Source organism: Phodopus roborovskii, unplaced genomic scaffold (assembly GCF_943737965.1).
Source record: "Phodopus roborovskii unplaced genomic scaffold, PHOROB, whole genome shotgun sequence".
NCBI classification, from domain to species: domain Eukaryota; kingdom Metazoa; phylum Chordata; class Mammalia; order Rodentia; family Cricetidae; genus Phodopus; species Phodopus roborovskii.
This window is the reverse complement of record NW_026126629.1, coordinates 2,744,505-2,760,883: the sequence shown is the minus strand read 5'-3', so window position 1 is coordinate 2,760,883 and position 16,379 is coordinate 2,744,505. Positions and strand designations below refer to the sequence as shown.

The window sequence follows — 16,379 nt, the reverse complement described above, 5'->3', positions numbered from 1 at the left end:
CATCCAAGAGGGATCATCAAAATATGTTGAGTCATTTGGGGTAGGGCCTAGGCCCTCCCCCTTGTTTCTAGGCTAAGGGATCCCTCCATGAGGAATGGGCTCCCGAAGTCCATTCATGCACTTGGTTCCATTGCCAGAGGTCCCATCCCTCACATATCTTTGTGAAATAAAAACTTGTCAATTGTGTAAGAATCCTAATGTTTCTTACCGTGATAAATTTGTTTTGACAGGTTCTTCCATTTTTATTTGTATGTTTAAGTCTCCCTATAGACTTGAACTCTCCTCCTGCCTGGAGATGTCATCTTGGATGGCAGGATGACATGACCTCAACCATACTGGGGCACTCCTAACACTAACCTCAGTATCTGTTAGTCTTTAATAAAAGAAGTCAATGTTTAAAGGGTATAAACCAATAGCTATAAATGATCTGTTCATTGCAAAATGCTAAGGGTTTTCCATAGCCCTCCACCTCCACCTATTTATAGGAAATAATAAATGTTAAAAAAAATCTTTTTGTAAACTCTTCATGAATTTTTGTGTCATCCTTGTGCAGGGCCCATGCTAATCTATGTTGTTCCAGTTTTAGTGTATGTGTGAACAAAGCTAGCACTTGGCAAATGTCTTAAAAGTTACTGCCTCTCCTGTCAGTTGATCTGTCCCATTTGTTTCTTTACAAAGTGTTAGTCATTTCCAACTGCAAAAAACCTGGTCTGACTGACATCCTAACGCAAGGAGGCCATTGTTGTAGCTGGCCAGTTAAGTCTGCTGGGCTCTTTTCTCTGGAAGCCTGCTATTTATCATGAAGTCTTAGCTGTCCTTTTTGTGGCTGTGCTTTTAGTTTTTCATTGGTTATTAAAGTGGTTGATCCTGGAGGACTATTTGCTATTGGAAATCTAAAGATGTTCCTCATCAATGTCAACAATAAGGACCCCACTCTCACCTGCAGGTAAGAAAATACGACATACTATTTGATTTGACCTTGAAAACATAATCTTTCCATCCTTTTCCCTGTTCTTTTTGGCTGAGAAGGAAAGTAAACAAGCATTGTATAAACAACCACATAATAGAGTCCAAAGAAAAGCAAAAATCATTTTAAAGTATAAACTATATTGAAATAGTAATAAAATAAGGTGTTATTCACACAGTACATCCTTAGTACCAACTTTCTAGCTTAGTTCTTATTTCCCTTAAGGAAGATAATAGTCAGTGTTATAACCAGTAAGTGTATAAAAAACTTGTTGAGGGTCAGCAGCTCTATGAATGTAGCTTGTACTTCAAGGGTAAGAACACTGTGTTCCATACACACAGGTTTTGGAGCAAAAGAAGTTTGTGGTGTCACTCTCTCTCAGCCACCTTCTGAAAGTTACTTAATTTCTTCAGTTCTCATTTTTCACAACCAGAAAACAGACAAACATGGTACTTACTTCCCAGGGAAGTGCCTGTTAGGAACAATGAGTAATCCATGATAATTCTTAGGATTTTTATGCAAACGATAGCTAAGTGACCATCAGTAAGTGGTTAAGATACTTCTGTCATGAATACGATTTCTATCATGTCACTACTCTATCCAGTCTGCTACACCTTTACAAGGTATAGAAATAACAAGTTGAGTGCCATACCAATAACATCTTTCTTTTAAAACAAGCTTATTTAATATTGAAAATGGGGTCTTGAGTGTTACCTCCACAAACTCAACTCTGCATCATGAAGTCAACATCATACTGGATGAAGAAATTCCCATTGGGAAGATGATTGCAATGTGCCAGGCAGCTGATGAAGATAACTTGGGAGACTTAACTTTTGGACTGGAGACAGGGGATGGTTATTTTGCAATAGACAAAGGTAGGTTGAGAACTGTGGTGCCCTGAGTAATTGCACTCCTGTCTTCCACCCACCCAGTTTCCTGAGGGGAGGTAGAAAGAGTAAAACCACATCATGAAACATTTCTTGGACACTTTGGAAATGTCTGCTGAGTAATTCTACAGGGCCAGTATCTTACTCCTATGCCAATCCCTGTCTCTTCTTGACTATTATGAATATTATTAACTCGACACTTTATATGCATTTTGATGGGAGATGTCATTCTGTATATGTTTCTCATACTGGTTAATGAATAAAGCACTGTTGGCCAATAGGAAAGGAAGATAGGAGGGACTAGGAGACAAGGAGGAAATAGGAAGGAGGAAGGAGGAGCCAAGATGGAGAGTTGGGAGAAAGCAGTATGCCAGCCGGCTCCCCAGTAAGAGAAATACATAGATCAGCAGAAATGGGTTAATACTTAAGACAAGCTAGCCGATAAGAAACTAGTAACTGGCCAACAGCATAATATCAAATACAGAGTCTTTGTGTGTTATTTGGGGCTGGCGCGGCGGCGGGACCAGACAGGTGGAGGATGGAAAAACCCATACTCCTTACAGCATTTTTTAGCACATATTCTTAGACCTAACATGACTTTATTCTATTTCAGGGCCAAATGTTTATAAGGGAGAACCTGATTGGACTAGTTAAAGCTAGTCTTTTGTTCCTTATTGACCCAGTCTTGGGGGTGGGGTGCAAATTATGTAGTGTTTAAAGCTAGAGTTGCTAAATGGAAAGAACAGTGCTGGTTATCTTTAGCACATATACAGGTTAGCCATTGAAGCAGACTCATATGTCCTACTGATATCTGCTCAGTCCAGTAAACTTGGTTCTAGCCTTCAGCATCAGTGCTTCCTTTGCTCGGGATCTGATAGCTTCATTCCCTTTCTCTCCCACAAGTCTCAGGCTGGACTCGGTGAAAGTCTGCTACTCAGGACTTGGTACAAAATTCTCCAGCTATTTTCTCTGCCACAGAACAACTCTTGGTATGAACAATTCTATGGCTCACAAAATTCCTCAGAGATGTGAGGCTGTTGTGCCAGTGGTGGTAACTGGCGTGATGCTTTTCCTAGAAATATTTTTCCCTGCCCCTCTTCTCCACATCACGTTACCTTGGATTCCCTCCCAAATAACCTGTTTACAGTAACATTCTGGTCTCAGATTCTTCCTGATCTTGTTCTTCGTAGTGCTTCTTTTCCAAGATGCTAAGCACCCTCACAGAGCCCCTAGTGGGAGGTATTTCTTCTCCATGTGTGCTTTTTGCACTTGAAGTTTAGCTCAGACTTCTTTCTTTATTTCTTTTAAGTAATTTTTTTTTCATTTTGGAATTTTTTTATTTTATTTAATTTTTTATAACAAAGTCCAATTAAATGAAAACAAACATTTATACACAATATTTGGGAATTTGGGCGTCGTTCTTTCCAAGCTACTTCCTGCTGGTAAAGGGCGCTGTCTTGGGGGGATTCGAAGAAGATTCAGATATCCTGGCTGTAGTCTGTAGGGCTGTTTTGTCCAGCTGTTTTGAATGTAGGATTAGCTTGTACTCTGTTTCAGGCGGTCTGGTGTGATCAAACCACATTAGTCTGGAAGGAATCCACATCTTTTCATTTTCTGTGGAAACAAAAATAGAAATCCTTTTCCCCAGTAACTTGTCCCTCAACTCAATTAAGTAAATTTTTATTTAAATTAGGAACAATCCTATTTAACATACCAATCACAGTTCCCTCTCCCTCCCATCCTCCCATGCCCTCCACTGACCCTCCCATGCCCTCCACCAACCCCCCATCCCACCCCCATCCACTCCTCAGGGAGGGTGAGGCCTCCCATGGGGGGGTCATCAAAGTCTATCACATTATTTGGGGTAGGGCCTAGGCCCTCCTTCATGTATCTAGGCTGAGAGAGCATCCCTTCATAGGGAATGGGCTTCCAAAGTTCATTCCTATACTAGGAATTACTGATCCACTACCAGAGGCCCTATAGACATTCAGGGGGGTCTGGTTTGATCCTATGCTTGTTCCCCAGCTGTCAGACTGGGGTCCCTATGGCCCAAATTTCTTACCTGAACACTGAGGTCCTTTCTCTGGCTCTTGCCTTGTTCTCAACCACGCCCATGGCCCTCCCCCAGTGTCCATCATGCCACCCCATTCTTTCTTCCTTGGCCTCTTACTGTGAGCCAGCAGGTAGGCTGTCTGTTTCCAGATTGCTCCCTTGCATTTCCTAAACACCTGACCATTAGATATTATTATCTGTAAAAATCACATTATAGCACTCATTTCCATAATAATATACCGTTTGAACCTTTGGTTTTTCTGCACATGTTGAGGGCTATCTCCCAGCTTTGAATGTAAATTCCATAAATATGGAGATTTTATGTCATCATGCTGAATATAGTAGCTACCATAGTTCCAGCTATATAGAGGACACTCAGATAATGTTTGCAGGATTTAAGTGATGGTTGAGTAAGAAGAACAAGTCATGTTCAGGCAGGGTTTTCATCTGTGGCTTTTTGTTGGGAGTCATCTCCCATTAACTGACATTTTCTTCTGCTGTGGACCTTCAAGTCCTAGAATAAGGATTTCTTCTAGGGAGTCTTCTCTGTTCTCCTAAGCCAAATCAACTTTGTTTTTCTATATTTAACATAATATGATTAATAGCACATCTCATGGATAAATAATATAATAGTATGCATGCACTTTGAGTCAGCTTCTTAATTTTAGTGAATAGGGCACAATTTTCCCTTTCTCTTCTTTGTAGCTACACATGTAATGAAGTAATTTTGAAAATGACAATTTGGTCCATTCTAAGCAGGCTGTGCTGTGTCATTACAGAGAAAGGGACTGTGGTTACAACTTCCCGTCTTGATGTGGAGAAAACTGGGTTTGCAAGTGCTCTATCCTTCTACATTAAGGCATGTGATGGTGACCAGAGGTGTGCAACAATTCTAGTGACTACCTATATTAATGGCATTAATGACAACTCACCTTTCTGTGATCAATATCTGATTAGGTAAGCAGTCATCAGGTAAGCAAGAACTCAGAGTGGGCAAAGGAGAAGGAAGGGCTGTCAGATTTATTGGCCGACACACAGTTGATCATCAAGTTGAATCTGGGTTACTCAGAAATGTTCCTCACAAATGGCCTGCTGGTCCTGTTCATGACTGAAAGTTTCTTTTCTTTCTTTCTTTCTTGTTTTTTCTTTTTTGGACTTAGTAGATTTTTTTGTTTATATTTTTAAATTTAAATTAAAAACAATCTAATTTTACATATCAATCCCAGTTCCCTCTCCCTCCCATCTTCTCACCCCCACCTACCCACCCCCATGCACACCCCAGGGAGGATGAGAACTTCATGGGAGATTATCAAAGTCTGTCACATCATTTGGGGCAGTACTTAGACCCTTCCCTGTGTATCTAGGATGAGAGAATAACCCTCCATGGGGAATTGGCTCCCAGAGTCCATTCCTGCATTAGGGATAAGTACTGGATTCACTGCCCAGGCCTCCTAACTGACACTCCCTTCAGTTTGTCCTAAGCTAGTTCCCCAGCTATCAGACTGGAATCTGTGAGTTCCTACTTGCTCAGGTCAGCTGTTTCTGTGGGTTTCCCCAGCCTGGTCTTGACCCCTTTTCTCATCTCTCTCTGCAACTGGATTCCAGGAGTTCAGTTCAGTGCTTAACTGTGGGTGTCTGCTTCTGCTTCCATCAGCTACTGGGTGAAGGCTCTAGGATGGCATTTAAGGTAGTCATCAATCTCATTATAGGGGAAGGGCATTTAAGGTAGCCTTTCCACTATTGCTTAGATTCTTAGTTGGGGTCATCCTTGTGGATCCCTGGACATTTCCCTAGTGTGAGATTTCCCTTTAAACCTATAATGGTTCCCTCTATTCAGGTATCTCTTTTCTTGTTCTCCTCTATTCTTCCCCTGACTCAATCTTCCTGATCCCTCTTGTTCTCTTCCCCCTCCTCTTTTTCCCTTCTTTTTCTCCTCCCTCCCTTCTCCCATGCTCCCAATTTACTCAGGAGCTCTTGTCCCTTTCCCCTTCTCTGGGGAATCATATATGTCTCTCTTAGGGTCCTCCTTGTTTCTTAGCTTCTCTGGAGGTGTGGATTGCAGGCTGATAATCCTTTATTCTATGTCTAATATCCATTTATGAGTGAGTACATACCACACTTGTCTTTCTGTGACTGGGTCACCTCACTCAGGATGGTTTCTTCTAGTTCCATCCATTTGCCTGCGAATTTCAAGATTCCATTGTTTTTTCCCCAGAGTAGTATTCCATTGTGTAAATGTACCACATTTTCTTTATCCATTTTCGGGTGAGGGGCATCTAGGTTGCTTCCAGGTTCTGGCTATTGCAAATAATGCTGCTATGAACATAGTTGAACAGATGTCCTTGTTGGAAAGTTGAGTTTTCTAAGATCTGCAAGTGAGATCTGAGAACATAATGACTCTAATCCTACCACCATTAACTGAAGCCCTTCAGTTTTGCTTTGTAAAATGGGATACCAATAGAACTCTTTGAAGAATGCTTGTGAAGAATTAATGGGTTAGTTTTTTGGTACTATTTCAGCACAGTGCTGAGCAGATGCTATTTCATAATGGTTCTTATTATAGGTCTGTTAGTATTACCAGAAACCCTCCTGACCACTGGACACGTTTAAAGATTTTGTTCCTGAGGTGAGAGAATATCTCAGTAAAGTTCTTACCTCACAAGCACAAGGACCTGAGTTCAGGGCCCACAACACACATAAAAATGCCAAGTATTTTCAGCCCTAAGGAAATGGAAATAGGCAGGTCGGTTCCTGGACCCACTAACTGGGCAGTCTATCTTACTTAGTAAATTCCAGACCAGTGAGAGATTCTGTCAAAAGAAAAGAAAAAAAAAAAAAAAAAAAAAAGAAAGAAAAGAAAACAACAAAACCCAAACAAAAACCCAAAATGATGGACAGTCCCTGTGGAATAATACTCATGGTTGTCCTCTGGCCTCCACATGCATGAACATGTGGGTATGTTCACTCACATGGACCCGCACACCTACATACACCTTTAAAAATTGTAACATGGTCTGTGCATCTTATACTCTATAACTTTCTTAGTGGGAGGATAGCATATCTCTATATTCAAATCACTGTAAGTGGAAGCAAAAATGATCTGACAGTGTGGCAAAGTCTTGATGTGAAATATTTCATGTAGGGTCAGGATTTGATGATAAGTAAATGATGAAAACATCTGAGTTTCAGAACTCTGGGTTTGTGGATAAGGGGTTTTTGCTGTTTCCCATGTGGTTATTTTGTTCTTCCTTCCCCGGCTCCCCCAGAAGCTGCCTAGAACCCACCCTTTCTTTCTTTACAATTATCTCCTCCTTCCTTCTTCTGCCTCTCATGCCGCCCTCTCTATTCATGACCTTTACCGACTCTCATTCTCACATGTAAGAATTAGAAGCCAGTAGTTTCAAATGAGAGAGAATACTTGTCTTTCTGAGACTGGGTTACCTTCCTTAATATCCCAATTTTCACACCAGTCTATTTTCCTGAAATTTGCATAATGTATTTTTATTTACAACTGAATAAAATTCCACTGTGGACATCGAGGCTGCTTTCATTTTCTAGCTATTGTGATGACAGCAGCTATAAATCTGGATGTGCAAGGGTCTCTGTGGTAGGGTACAGAGATCTGTGGGTATGCTCAGAGGTGGTACGGCTGGGTCACATAGCGGTTCTATTTACTATTTTATGCAGAGCTTCTACACGTGTTTACACAGCAGCTATACCATTCACACTCCCACCAGCAGTGAACAGAGTCTCCTTCCCCAGACATTCTCATCAGCATTTTTTTGTCATTGTAGCCATTCTGACTGTGATGAGATGGAATCTCAAGGTAGTTTCAATTTTCTTTTCCCTAGTGGACAAGATGTTTAACACTTTATGTGCAATATACATTGGCTATTTGTGTTTCTTCTGTTGGGAACTGTCAGTTCAACTCATTAGCACATTTATTAACTGGCAAGATTTTTTTTTACCTATTTTTTTCAGCTATGTATTGTAGATTTAGTCCCTTGTTTGAAGTATAGCTGGGAAAGACCCTCTCCCTCCCTATGTAGCCTGTTTGCTTTGCTAAGTAGAGGATTTTTAATTTCATGTGAAACCCATTTTCACATCTTGGGCTGATTCCTGTTCTGTTGGGGTCATACTTAGAAATTTCTCTTTTGAGCCTCTGTAAGTCTCTTTACACATGGGAAGCTGTCCCTGATTCCTTAAGCATTATTCCTGACAAACTAATGAAAAATGAAACTTAGCCTTGCTTCCTACTCCATGTGGTCTTGTTTGGACCCTGATTATGATTCTCTAGATAACAGCAGTATCTAACTTATTTCATTGTTATAAACAACAAATGCAACCTGGATTTGGAATCTATTTAGTAGAGAAATTTTCCAATATTTTCTTCTTCTGCTAGTTTCCATTTATTCTCCCAGGAGGATCATAGTTAATTAACCAAGCACCTATTCCAGGCTGTACCCTGTTGTTGCTCTGCTCTGCTTGTGTGCTGTAATGGGACTCTGTCTTGCCAGGGTAAAACAACAAAAACTGATAAAGCAGCAGTGAAAAAAATTAAACAACTAAAAATCCCACAGAACAAAATGCCAAACAACATAATCTTAAGCCCTTGGTTCCATGTTTTGGCTGCTAGGAGAAGATGTATGGCCGACTGGGAATCAGTAAAGGTTCCTGAAGAAAGAGAACTAGATTAGGCATTGCAGGGTGTGTAGGATTTAGATCAGTCATTGCAGGATGTGTAGGATTTAGGAGCTGAAGGCTTATCACATGCGGTGATAAGATCCAAGGTGGGTAGATGCATAGAAAGGTGAATGCATCTATTGTGATTATAGAATGTCAAGGACCATCTAGCTCTCTTTGTCACATGTATTTGTTTCTTTCCTACAGCTGTGAGCAATGCCCAACAAAGCAACTTAAGGGAGGGAAGATGAGTTTGGACTCACAGTTGGAATGTATCATGACACAGAAGGCATAGAGGAACATTCCAGTCTGTGGAAAGGAAAGCATGTGGCCTAAGCTGTTCACATGTGGACAGGGAAGCAGATAGCAAGGCAGAACCAAGGGATAGAGTTTAATTTTCCAAGGACTGTGTCTAGGGAATAACATTTTCCAGCTAGACCTTATGTCCTAAAGCCTCCAAGAATAGTACCACCAGCAGAGAACTAGTGTTTGAAACATAAGGCTGTGGAGGTGATAATTTTTGAGTGAAACCATGGGCATCACCCAGATGTGCCAGAATAGAGTAAATCCAGAGAAAGAGCAGATTCCTGGATTCCTACTGGGCTCTTCCCCAAGGGTGTGGTGGCCTTGATCAACTTTCTTTCCCAAAGAAATATCTAGCTGGCTGCAGAAACAAACCAAGGACATGGTCACCTAAATGATACTCTAAAGAGGTCCTGTCTGCTGCAGAATAAACAGGGCACACTAGTGTATATCTACAGATAAGACATAACCTTGTAAGAGAATGCCCATCTAAACTGATTCTTCTTCTCGAACAATTAAACAGGTACACAGGCAAGGAGGAGATTGCAAAAGACACAATAATTGCAAAGCTCTCATGCCATGACCTTGACAAGCCTCCTGACACAATTCATTATGCTGCAAGCTCTGGCCCAGTAGGTACTGGACAACCATTTGAACAAGTGCCAAATGCTGAAAATTTCATTCAGGTGAGCCCTGGTGGCTGTAATTCCAGGGAGCTTTCCCAAGAGAATGGAGTTGTTACTAGTAAAGGTTTTCGTGCTGGCCTGGACCCACCGCGGCACCAGCCCCAAATAACACACTGAGACTCTATATTTGATATAATGCTGTTGGCCAGGCATTAGTTTCTTATCGGCTAGCTCTGTCTTAATTATTAACCCATTTCTATTAATCTAAGTATTTCCACGTGGTCTCATCTTACCGGAGAGTGGGCCCGGACCTCTGTTCTCTCCAGTCTCTACATGCTGACTCCTCCCTACTACTTTCTTGAATACTCCTTGTCTCTTAGTTCTGCCTATCTTGCTTTCCTATTGGCCAACAGTGCTTTATTCATTAACCAGTATGAGAAACAAATTTACAGAATGACATCTCTCATCATCTCTTCTTTTTCTGCCTAAATAAAAAGAAAGGTTTTAACCTTAACATAGCAAACTATATCACACAACAGTTATTAAATAAGAATCACAGTTAACAATATTTAGTCCATTAACATTTAGTAAGATTTAAGAAAATATTCCATCATCTATCCTATCTTTGTATGTCTAAAGTCTATGTAACTTATCTTTAATCCTAACTAAGGAAAATTATAACTATAACTATTTGTCTTCAACTCCCTCAAAGACCACAGAAGGATAATATATAAACTCTAGAAATGACTGAGACAACTCACCTGGTCAGTCACCTGAAGTTCTTCTGTAATGGTCCATCTTCAGCCCATAGGCCATAATGCATCTGGCAGACTCTTCAGCAAAGCAGGAAACTTTAAACTGTCCATCTGTATTGGCAGTTTGTCAGTCACTTTTCTCTGTGTCCTGCAGAATGTCTGGCAGACTCTTCCTTGAAGCAGGAACCCTGTAGCAATGTCCATCATGTATCAGCAGTCATGTTCCTGGGGTCCTACAGGTCCCATTTATACAGCATGATGTCAAACAGTCCAGACAAGAACAGTATCTTGCCCAAATGGCTAGTCTTGCCATATTGGAAGCAAACTTCATAATGCGTTTCTTTGATGTCCATCTTCCTTTCTGACGCAGGTGGTGTTGCCAGGAGCATTTATGTCTCACTGTCAAGAAAAAAAACTCTAAACCATTTTAAATGCCATATTCTGTAGGTCTTTGAAAGGTTTGAAGAATGCCTATTTATCTCAAATATATCACTATGTATCTAGAAATCCTAAGTAACTTAACTATAAGTTTTGACTTTTATAGGTAACGATCTATAATCTGTACTCAGTTATACATTTTTAAATGAGCTATATAAACATAATACCTAAACAAGAGGAGAAATATACATATCAGAAAATTGAACTTAATTTTGTATCAATAAATGAAAATCCATTCCAAAGCAATGTACTCATTTCTATACCACAATCCCCTTTTTACCTTTAAAGATATAGGTTGTGATCATTAACCATTTATGACCAACCCCATTCAAATGAAAACAAACATTTATAAACAATATTTGGGAATTTGGGCATCATTCTTTCCAAACTGCTTCCTGCTGGTAGGGGGCGCTGTCATGGGGATACTAAGAAGACGCAGATATCTTGGCTGTAGTCTGCAAGGCTGCTTTGTCCCAACTGTTTTGAATGTTGGATCACCTGTGACTCTGTTTCAGGGGGTCTGGCTTGATCAAACCACATTAATATGGAAGGAATCCACAGGTTTTCATTTTCTGTGGGAACAAAAATAGAAATCCTTTTCCTCAGTAACTTGTCCTTAGACTTAAATTTTAAAGTCAAAGCATTTTTAAAATATATAAATTGAATTAATCCAGCAGTATTTCCTTTAACAGTTGTTTCCTCAGCAGTCAAACGATATAAAGACAATATAATGCTGTACAGTATCCAGATTCTCTCCATCTTTACTTGGCTTTTTTATTACTCTTTTTTTTTTTTTTTACTTTTATTTTTTTATTTTTTGAGACAGGTTTCTCTGTGTAACTCTTATCTGTCCTGGAATTCACTCTGCATATCAGGTTTACTTTGCAATCACAGAGATCTGCTTGCCTCTGTCTCCTGAGTGCTGGGATTAAAGGTGTGTGCCACCACACTCAGCTCCTCTCTGTCTTTTTAAAACCATTTTATTCTTTTTCTCTCCCTACGTATATTTTAGAACACACTATAAACCTTTAGTGCTTTTTCTTAATGTGAATTTGTCTTTACTGTAAATCTTTTGCTTTTTCTGGCCATGAGTCTTTTATCTGCTAAACAACAACATTGCTAAATTGAAAGCCATAGCTGTATTAGCTGTGATCTATCCAAGATGGCGGCGGGTACTTTTACCGCCAGAACTGAGAGCTATGCTCACTGCCTTGGTCTAGGCTGCACCCAGCAGCGTGTTGCCGGCTTGGAGATGTGGTCACTGTCATTGCCAGCTCTCACATACAACATTCAGTTGTTAGCAGAGTCTTTAAAAGCTTTGAGGTTTTTTTGCCACTTATGCTGAGTCAGGAAATCTCCCTTAAAGGAGCCATGCAAATCTTTGCTTGTCTCTCACAAAACAGAGTCCAACCCAGAAAAATGCTGTTAGCAAGAAGCCTTGCTTGTCTTTGTTCTTTTGTTTCTAAAATCCTTTTTTAAGCTTTTGTTAAATTTTAAGTGGAAGTTCTTATTAGCCATGTTGTGGCATCCCCCCCCCCACTACCGGTCCCACCGCCATGCCTGCCCCAAATAACACATAGAGACACTGTATTAGAGATAATGCTGTTGGCCAGTTACTAGTTTCTTATTGGCTAGCTCTGTCTTAATTATTAACCCATTTCTATCAATCTAAGTACTTCCATGTCTTATCTTACCGGAGAGAGGGGGCCAGTGGTTCTGCTCTCTCCAGTCTCTCCATGTTGACTCCTCCCTACTACTTCCTCAAATCCTCCTTGTCTCCTAGTCCCACCAACCTGGTTTTCCTATTGGCCAACAAGGCTTTATTCATTAACCAGTATGAGAAACATATTTACAGACTGACATCTCCCATCATGGAGTGATGTCATGGCCAGTTGGAATGATGCTAGTAGTTTCCAAAGGAGAAGTCCTGATAAAGTCAAGGAGAATTCTGGGCTCCTCTGCTGTCTTGTCAGGAGGCATTTGGACAGGTTCTGAACAATCTTGTCCCTACCATCATTTTCTCCATTTTATACAAGCAAAAGTAATTCACTTCCTATTTAGCTGGGGAAATCAGAAATTAAAACACATGCTAATTTCCTTAAAGGTGAGTCTCTGTGACAGCATGTGTGACAATGGCTTATTCTCTGGCATGGGAAGTAACTGGTATCAGCTCCTCCTCTAGAAAGTCAAACTTTCTATTGGCAGAGTATGAAGACTATAGGGTTTTTGTTTCTTTCTCTACACATGGTTCTGCTTTAGAAGAAATTCCTCTTCTTAACCCCAAATTCCCTCAGCATTTATTTCAGGAAACCAATCCATTACAGCTTTTGTAGTTCCTTACCCCTCATATCACCAACTACCCTCAACCTACCAATTTCTTCTCTTAGCCAGAAAGGTATGACTGAGAAACCTACAGATGAGCTCTTTATTTCTCCAATCCTAACCCCAAATTTTCTTGACAAAATCCACAGCTACCAGGTAAGTTCTTGCATGCATGTGAGGTTTGGTAAATTGGGCACAGACCCAAGATGGTTACTGGGTTGATAGTTATTTTGCAATACAAATCCAAACTGCCATCTTTAAAGTGGAGTTTGGATAAAGACAGATGATTTGTAAGCAATGTTTGAATACTTGAGCTTTCACATATGCTTGATCTGTAGCTGAGCTGAATGAATGCCTTTATCTATCACCTGCCTCTAAATGACTTTTGTGTTTGCATGCCTATCACGTAGGTATTAAATGTCACCTATTCTTAAGAATTATCTTCTACCATCATTACAGTGCAGATTGCCTGCCACCTAAGAAAACATTTAATTTACACTTACAATTATTTAGTTGTTGATCCTATTAGACTGTAACATTTACACATATTGCTAAGTGGTTGTCATTTGTGAACTAAAATTTGCTACAGTACTTGCTTCATAGAGGGTACTCAGTGTAATTCCCTGAATGGTGAATGAGTCATATGCTGAATTTTAAAAAAGAGAAGCTCTTTCTGAACCTGGAATTCGTGGTGCCATGTTGATTCATTTGTTTTTGCCAAACTGAGATTGATGCTTACACTACTCTATGAGAGTTTCTTGAGTTTCTGATATGAGACCATCTTACTGTTAGAGCCCTATTACCTATAGCTCTAATTGAAACCTAATTAGTACTCAGAAATACTATGATGAGGTATCTTATAATAGAAATAGATTGCATTTGATTTATTTACTGGTGTGTTTTGTGTACATGAGTGCTTTGTCTACACGTACATCTGCACACTTGAAGAGGAAACTGAATCCCATGGGACTACAGTTAGATGTTTTGCTTATAGTAACACAATTAGCATGCAATGTAGATTATGCTCTGTATTTTCTTCAATGCTGGAATGTTTCCTCCAAAAGTATGCTACTCTGGAAGGGAGTCTGTGCCATCCTGCTGTTCCACAAAAATGCTCACTTCTATGTATCTGACAGACGCCTTCATTTTGAGATGCCAACCTTAGGAAATAAAAATGGCCATATGCACTTTTCCAGACTGTCTTTTCAAAGCATGTACATTAAAAGTTTTGGTTCTGGGCCAGTGAGGAGGCCTATTGGATAAAGGCACCTGCCTGGCAATTTGAGTTCCATCTCGGGTATCTGCAATATGGAAAGAATGGACTCTTTCAAGTTGTCCTCTGACTGCCATAGTGAATGCCCCCCTACACATGTAAAACATAATAAAGAACTTTTGATTATTTTTTTCTGAAATGTTGATCTATAAGGTTACCAAAGAACTGGATTATGAGAACCCGGAGGTGGTTGCAGCAGGACACATTTATGAAATGATGATTTTAGTGTTTGATGACCTACATCCATCTCATACAGGTAATCATGATAGACTGGTTAATGTGTTACAAAAAATCATCATATTGGGAGAATGAGATAGACTGAAGGAGGTTTCCATCATCACTGGGAGCCATTTGGACCTATTAGTAGCATTTTAAATAACATACAGTCCTTATATCCTGGTCTGGCTAGAGATCTTGGCATTGGAAAAACAGGGATGTGGGTTCCAGTTCTGATTCTTGATTCTATCTGTCTATCTGTCTGTCTATCTGTCTGCCTATTCTTTATGCTAAATAATACCAAATAACCCTGAGTTGGAAAGAGCTTCATATATCAGGCAACATGTAGTTCAAACTTACAGGTAATTGAATGTTTTAAAAGAAACATTTTACTTGAATGATGTTGCATGACATAAAGCTTTTGTTGATGCAAATAGAGACACTTGCCAAGTTCTATGGCTCAGGACCTTAGTGAATGTCCTGGGCCCAGCTACTGCTCTCTCACACAAGGTCTCCTCATAACTTTTCCAGCATTTTGTGCCTTCCTGTGGTAAATGAGTCATTAGGGCAGTGAGTTTCAGACTGCTTGATTATAAAATCCTTGGCATCTGTAGATTTAATAGTTGTAGCTTTGCTGATAGTGAGTTACTATCCTTTAGAAATACATGTCTGAGTTGGGTGCTAAGGATCTAGAGTAGAGTGCTGTGATGAGTGAACTGACTGGTACCTATTTCTCGTTGTTTACTCGTGTGAAAATGGAAGCATACATCAAGTTTCCAAGGCATTGCTCCTTGTTCAATCAGCAGTTCCTGTCTTTGTTTTTGTTTTGCTTTGTTTCTTTGCTATAGAGATTTTTTTTCCCTGAGAACAGATATTTGGGTAATTTTCAGGCTATTTCTGCCATTAGTACTATGTCTCTCATACCTGAAAACCACTGTGATAAAGTGGCCCTACAGATTAATTATAAATCAAAAGTTAAGGAAGAAAACTCAAACTTTATAGTAGAAACACATTGTCTGGCAGTGAAGAGCCTAGGATAAGGGGGGACAGCTGGGTAAAAACTCTTGAATCATTGCTGATGGTTGTTTCGATCATTGAATTGAGATGGATTCTGAGAAGGCATCTGGGACAAATAGTGAAGTAATATTGTCTTTCGTGGAGTAGATGGCTAGAATTATAGAAGATGTTTGTTTTTCAACAAAATAGAACTTAACCATGAGTTGTAATCAGTACACCCAGGGCACTTTCAATCCTCGATTCACTGATACAATAATGTTAGTAGAGATGCTATGATTGAATGGAAATGCTCCCCACAGTGTTTGAGCACTTGGGAGGCTGTAGAACTTCTTTGAGGTAGTTTTTGCTGGAGGAAGTGCGTCACTGGGGTGGGTCATGGGATCCCTGTCTTGATCCTGCTTCCTGCTGTCTTTCTGTTTTCTGATCTGCACAAACACGAGCATCTGCCACTTCCTCCTGCCACACCTTCCAAGCTTTCACCAAGAGTCAAAATCCTTTCTCCACTAAGTTTCTACTTTCCAGTACCTTTATCCTCTGATCAGAAATGTTATTAATACACAGACTTAGTTTTGATGGTGACTAGTAGACTTATACAGCTACCTGGAGAAGTGCTATGTTGGGGACAGGAACCAAGGCATGACATATTACCCAGAAGTATTTCTGAGTTGTCTTTGATATTATTGGTAGAGCATCATGAAGAAGTCTATCATAGAGCCCAAAGTGACCTTTTAGGATGTCTGCTTTTTCTTTTCCTCAAAGCTAAATAGCTTTCCCATCTCACCAGATTTGAACCTTTCTTGAACAGGAAAGAGCTAAAACATCTTTCTTTGTAACACCTTC

The 16,379-nt window shown here is 40.0% G+C and overlaps 1 protein-coding gene and 1 non-coding gene across 2 annotated transcripts in view; one reads left to right on the top strand and one right to left on the bottom strand.

Moving 5' to 3' along the window:
• The window catches only part of LOC127238240 (cadherin-related family member 3), a 92,656-nt gene that overhangs the window by 54,744 nt on the left and 21,533 nt on the right, over positions 1 to 16,379 (top strand). Inside the window, exons 6-10 of the mRNA XM_051206774.1 lie at positions 839 to 946; positions 1,646 to 1,842; positions 4,686 to 4,863; positions 9,416 to 9,578; positions 14,460 to 14,562. Of these exons, the coding sequence (XP_051062731.1) occupies positions 839 to 946; positions 1,646 to 1,842; positions 4,686 to 4,863; positions 9,416 to 9,578; positions 14,460 to 14,562 (749 nt within the window). The remainder of the gene's footprint in view (positions 1 to 838; positions 947 to 1,645; positions 1,843 to 4,685; positions 4,864 to 9,415; positions 9,579 to 14,459; positions 14,563 to 16,379) is intronic.
• LOC127238326 (U6 spliceosomal RNA) lies at positions 502 to 610 on the bottom strand. The gene has a single exon (XR_007835916.1). It is a non-coding gene; the product is annotated as a U6 spliceosomal RNA (small nuclear RNA).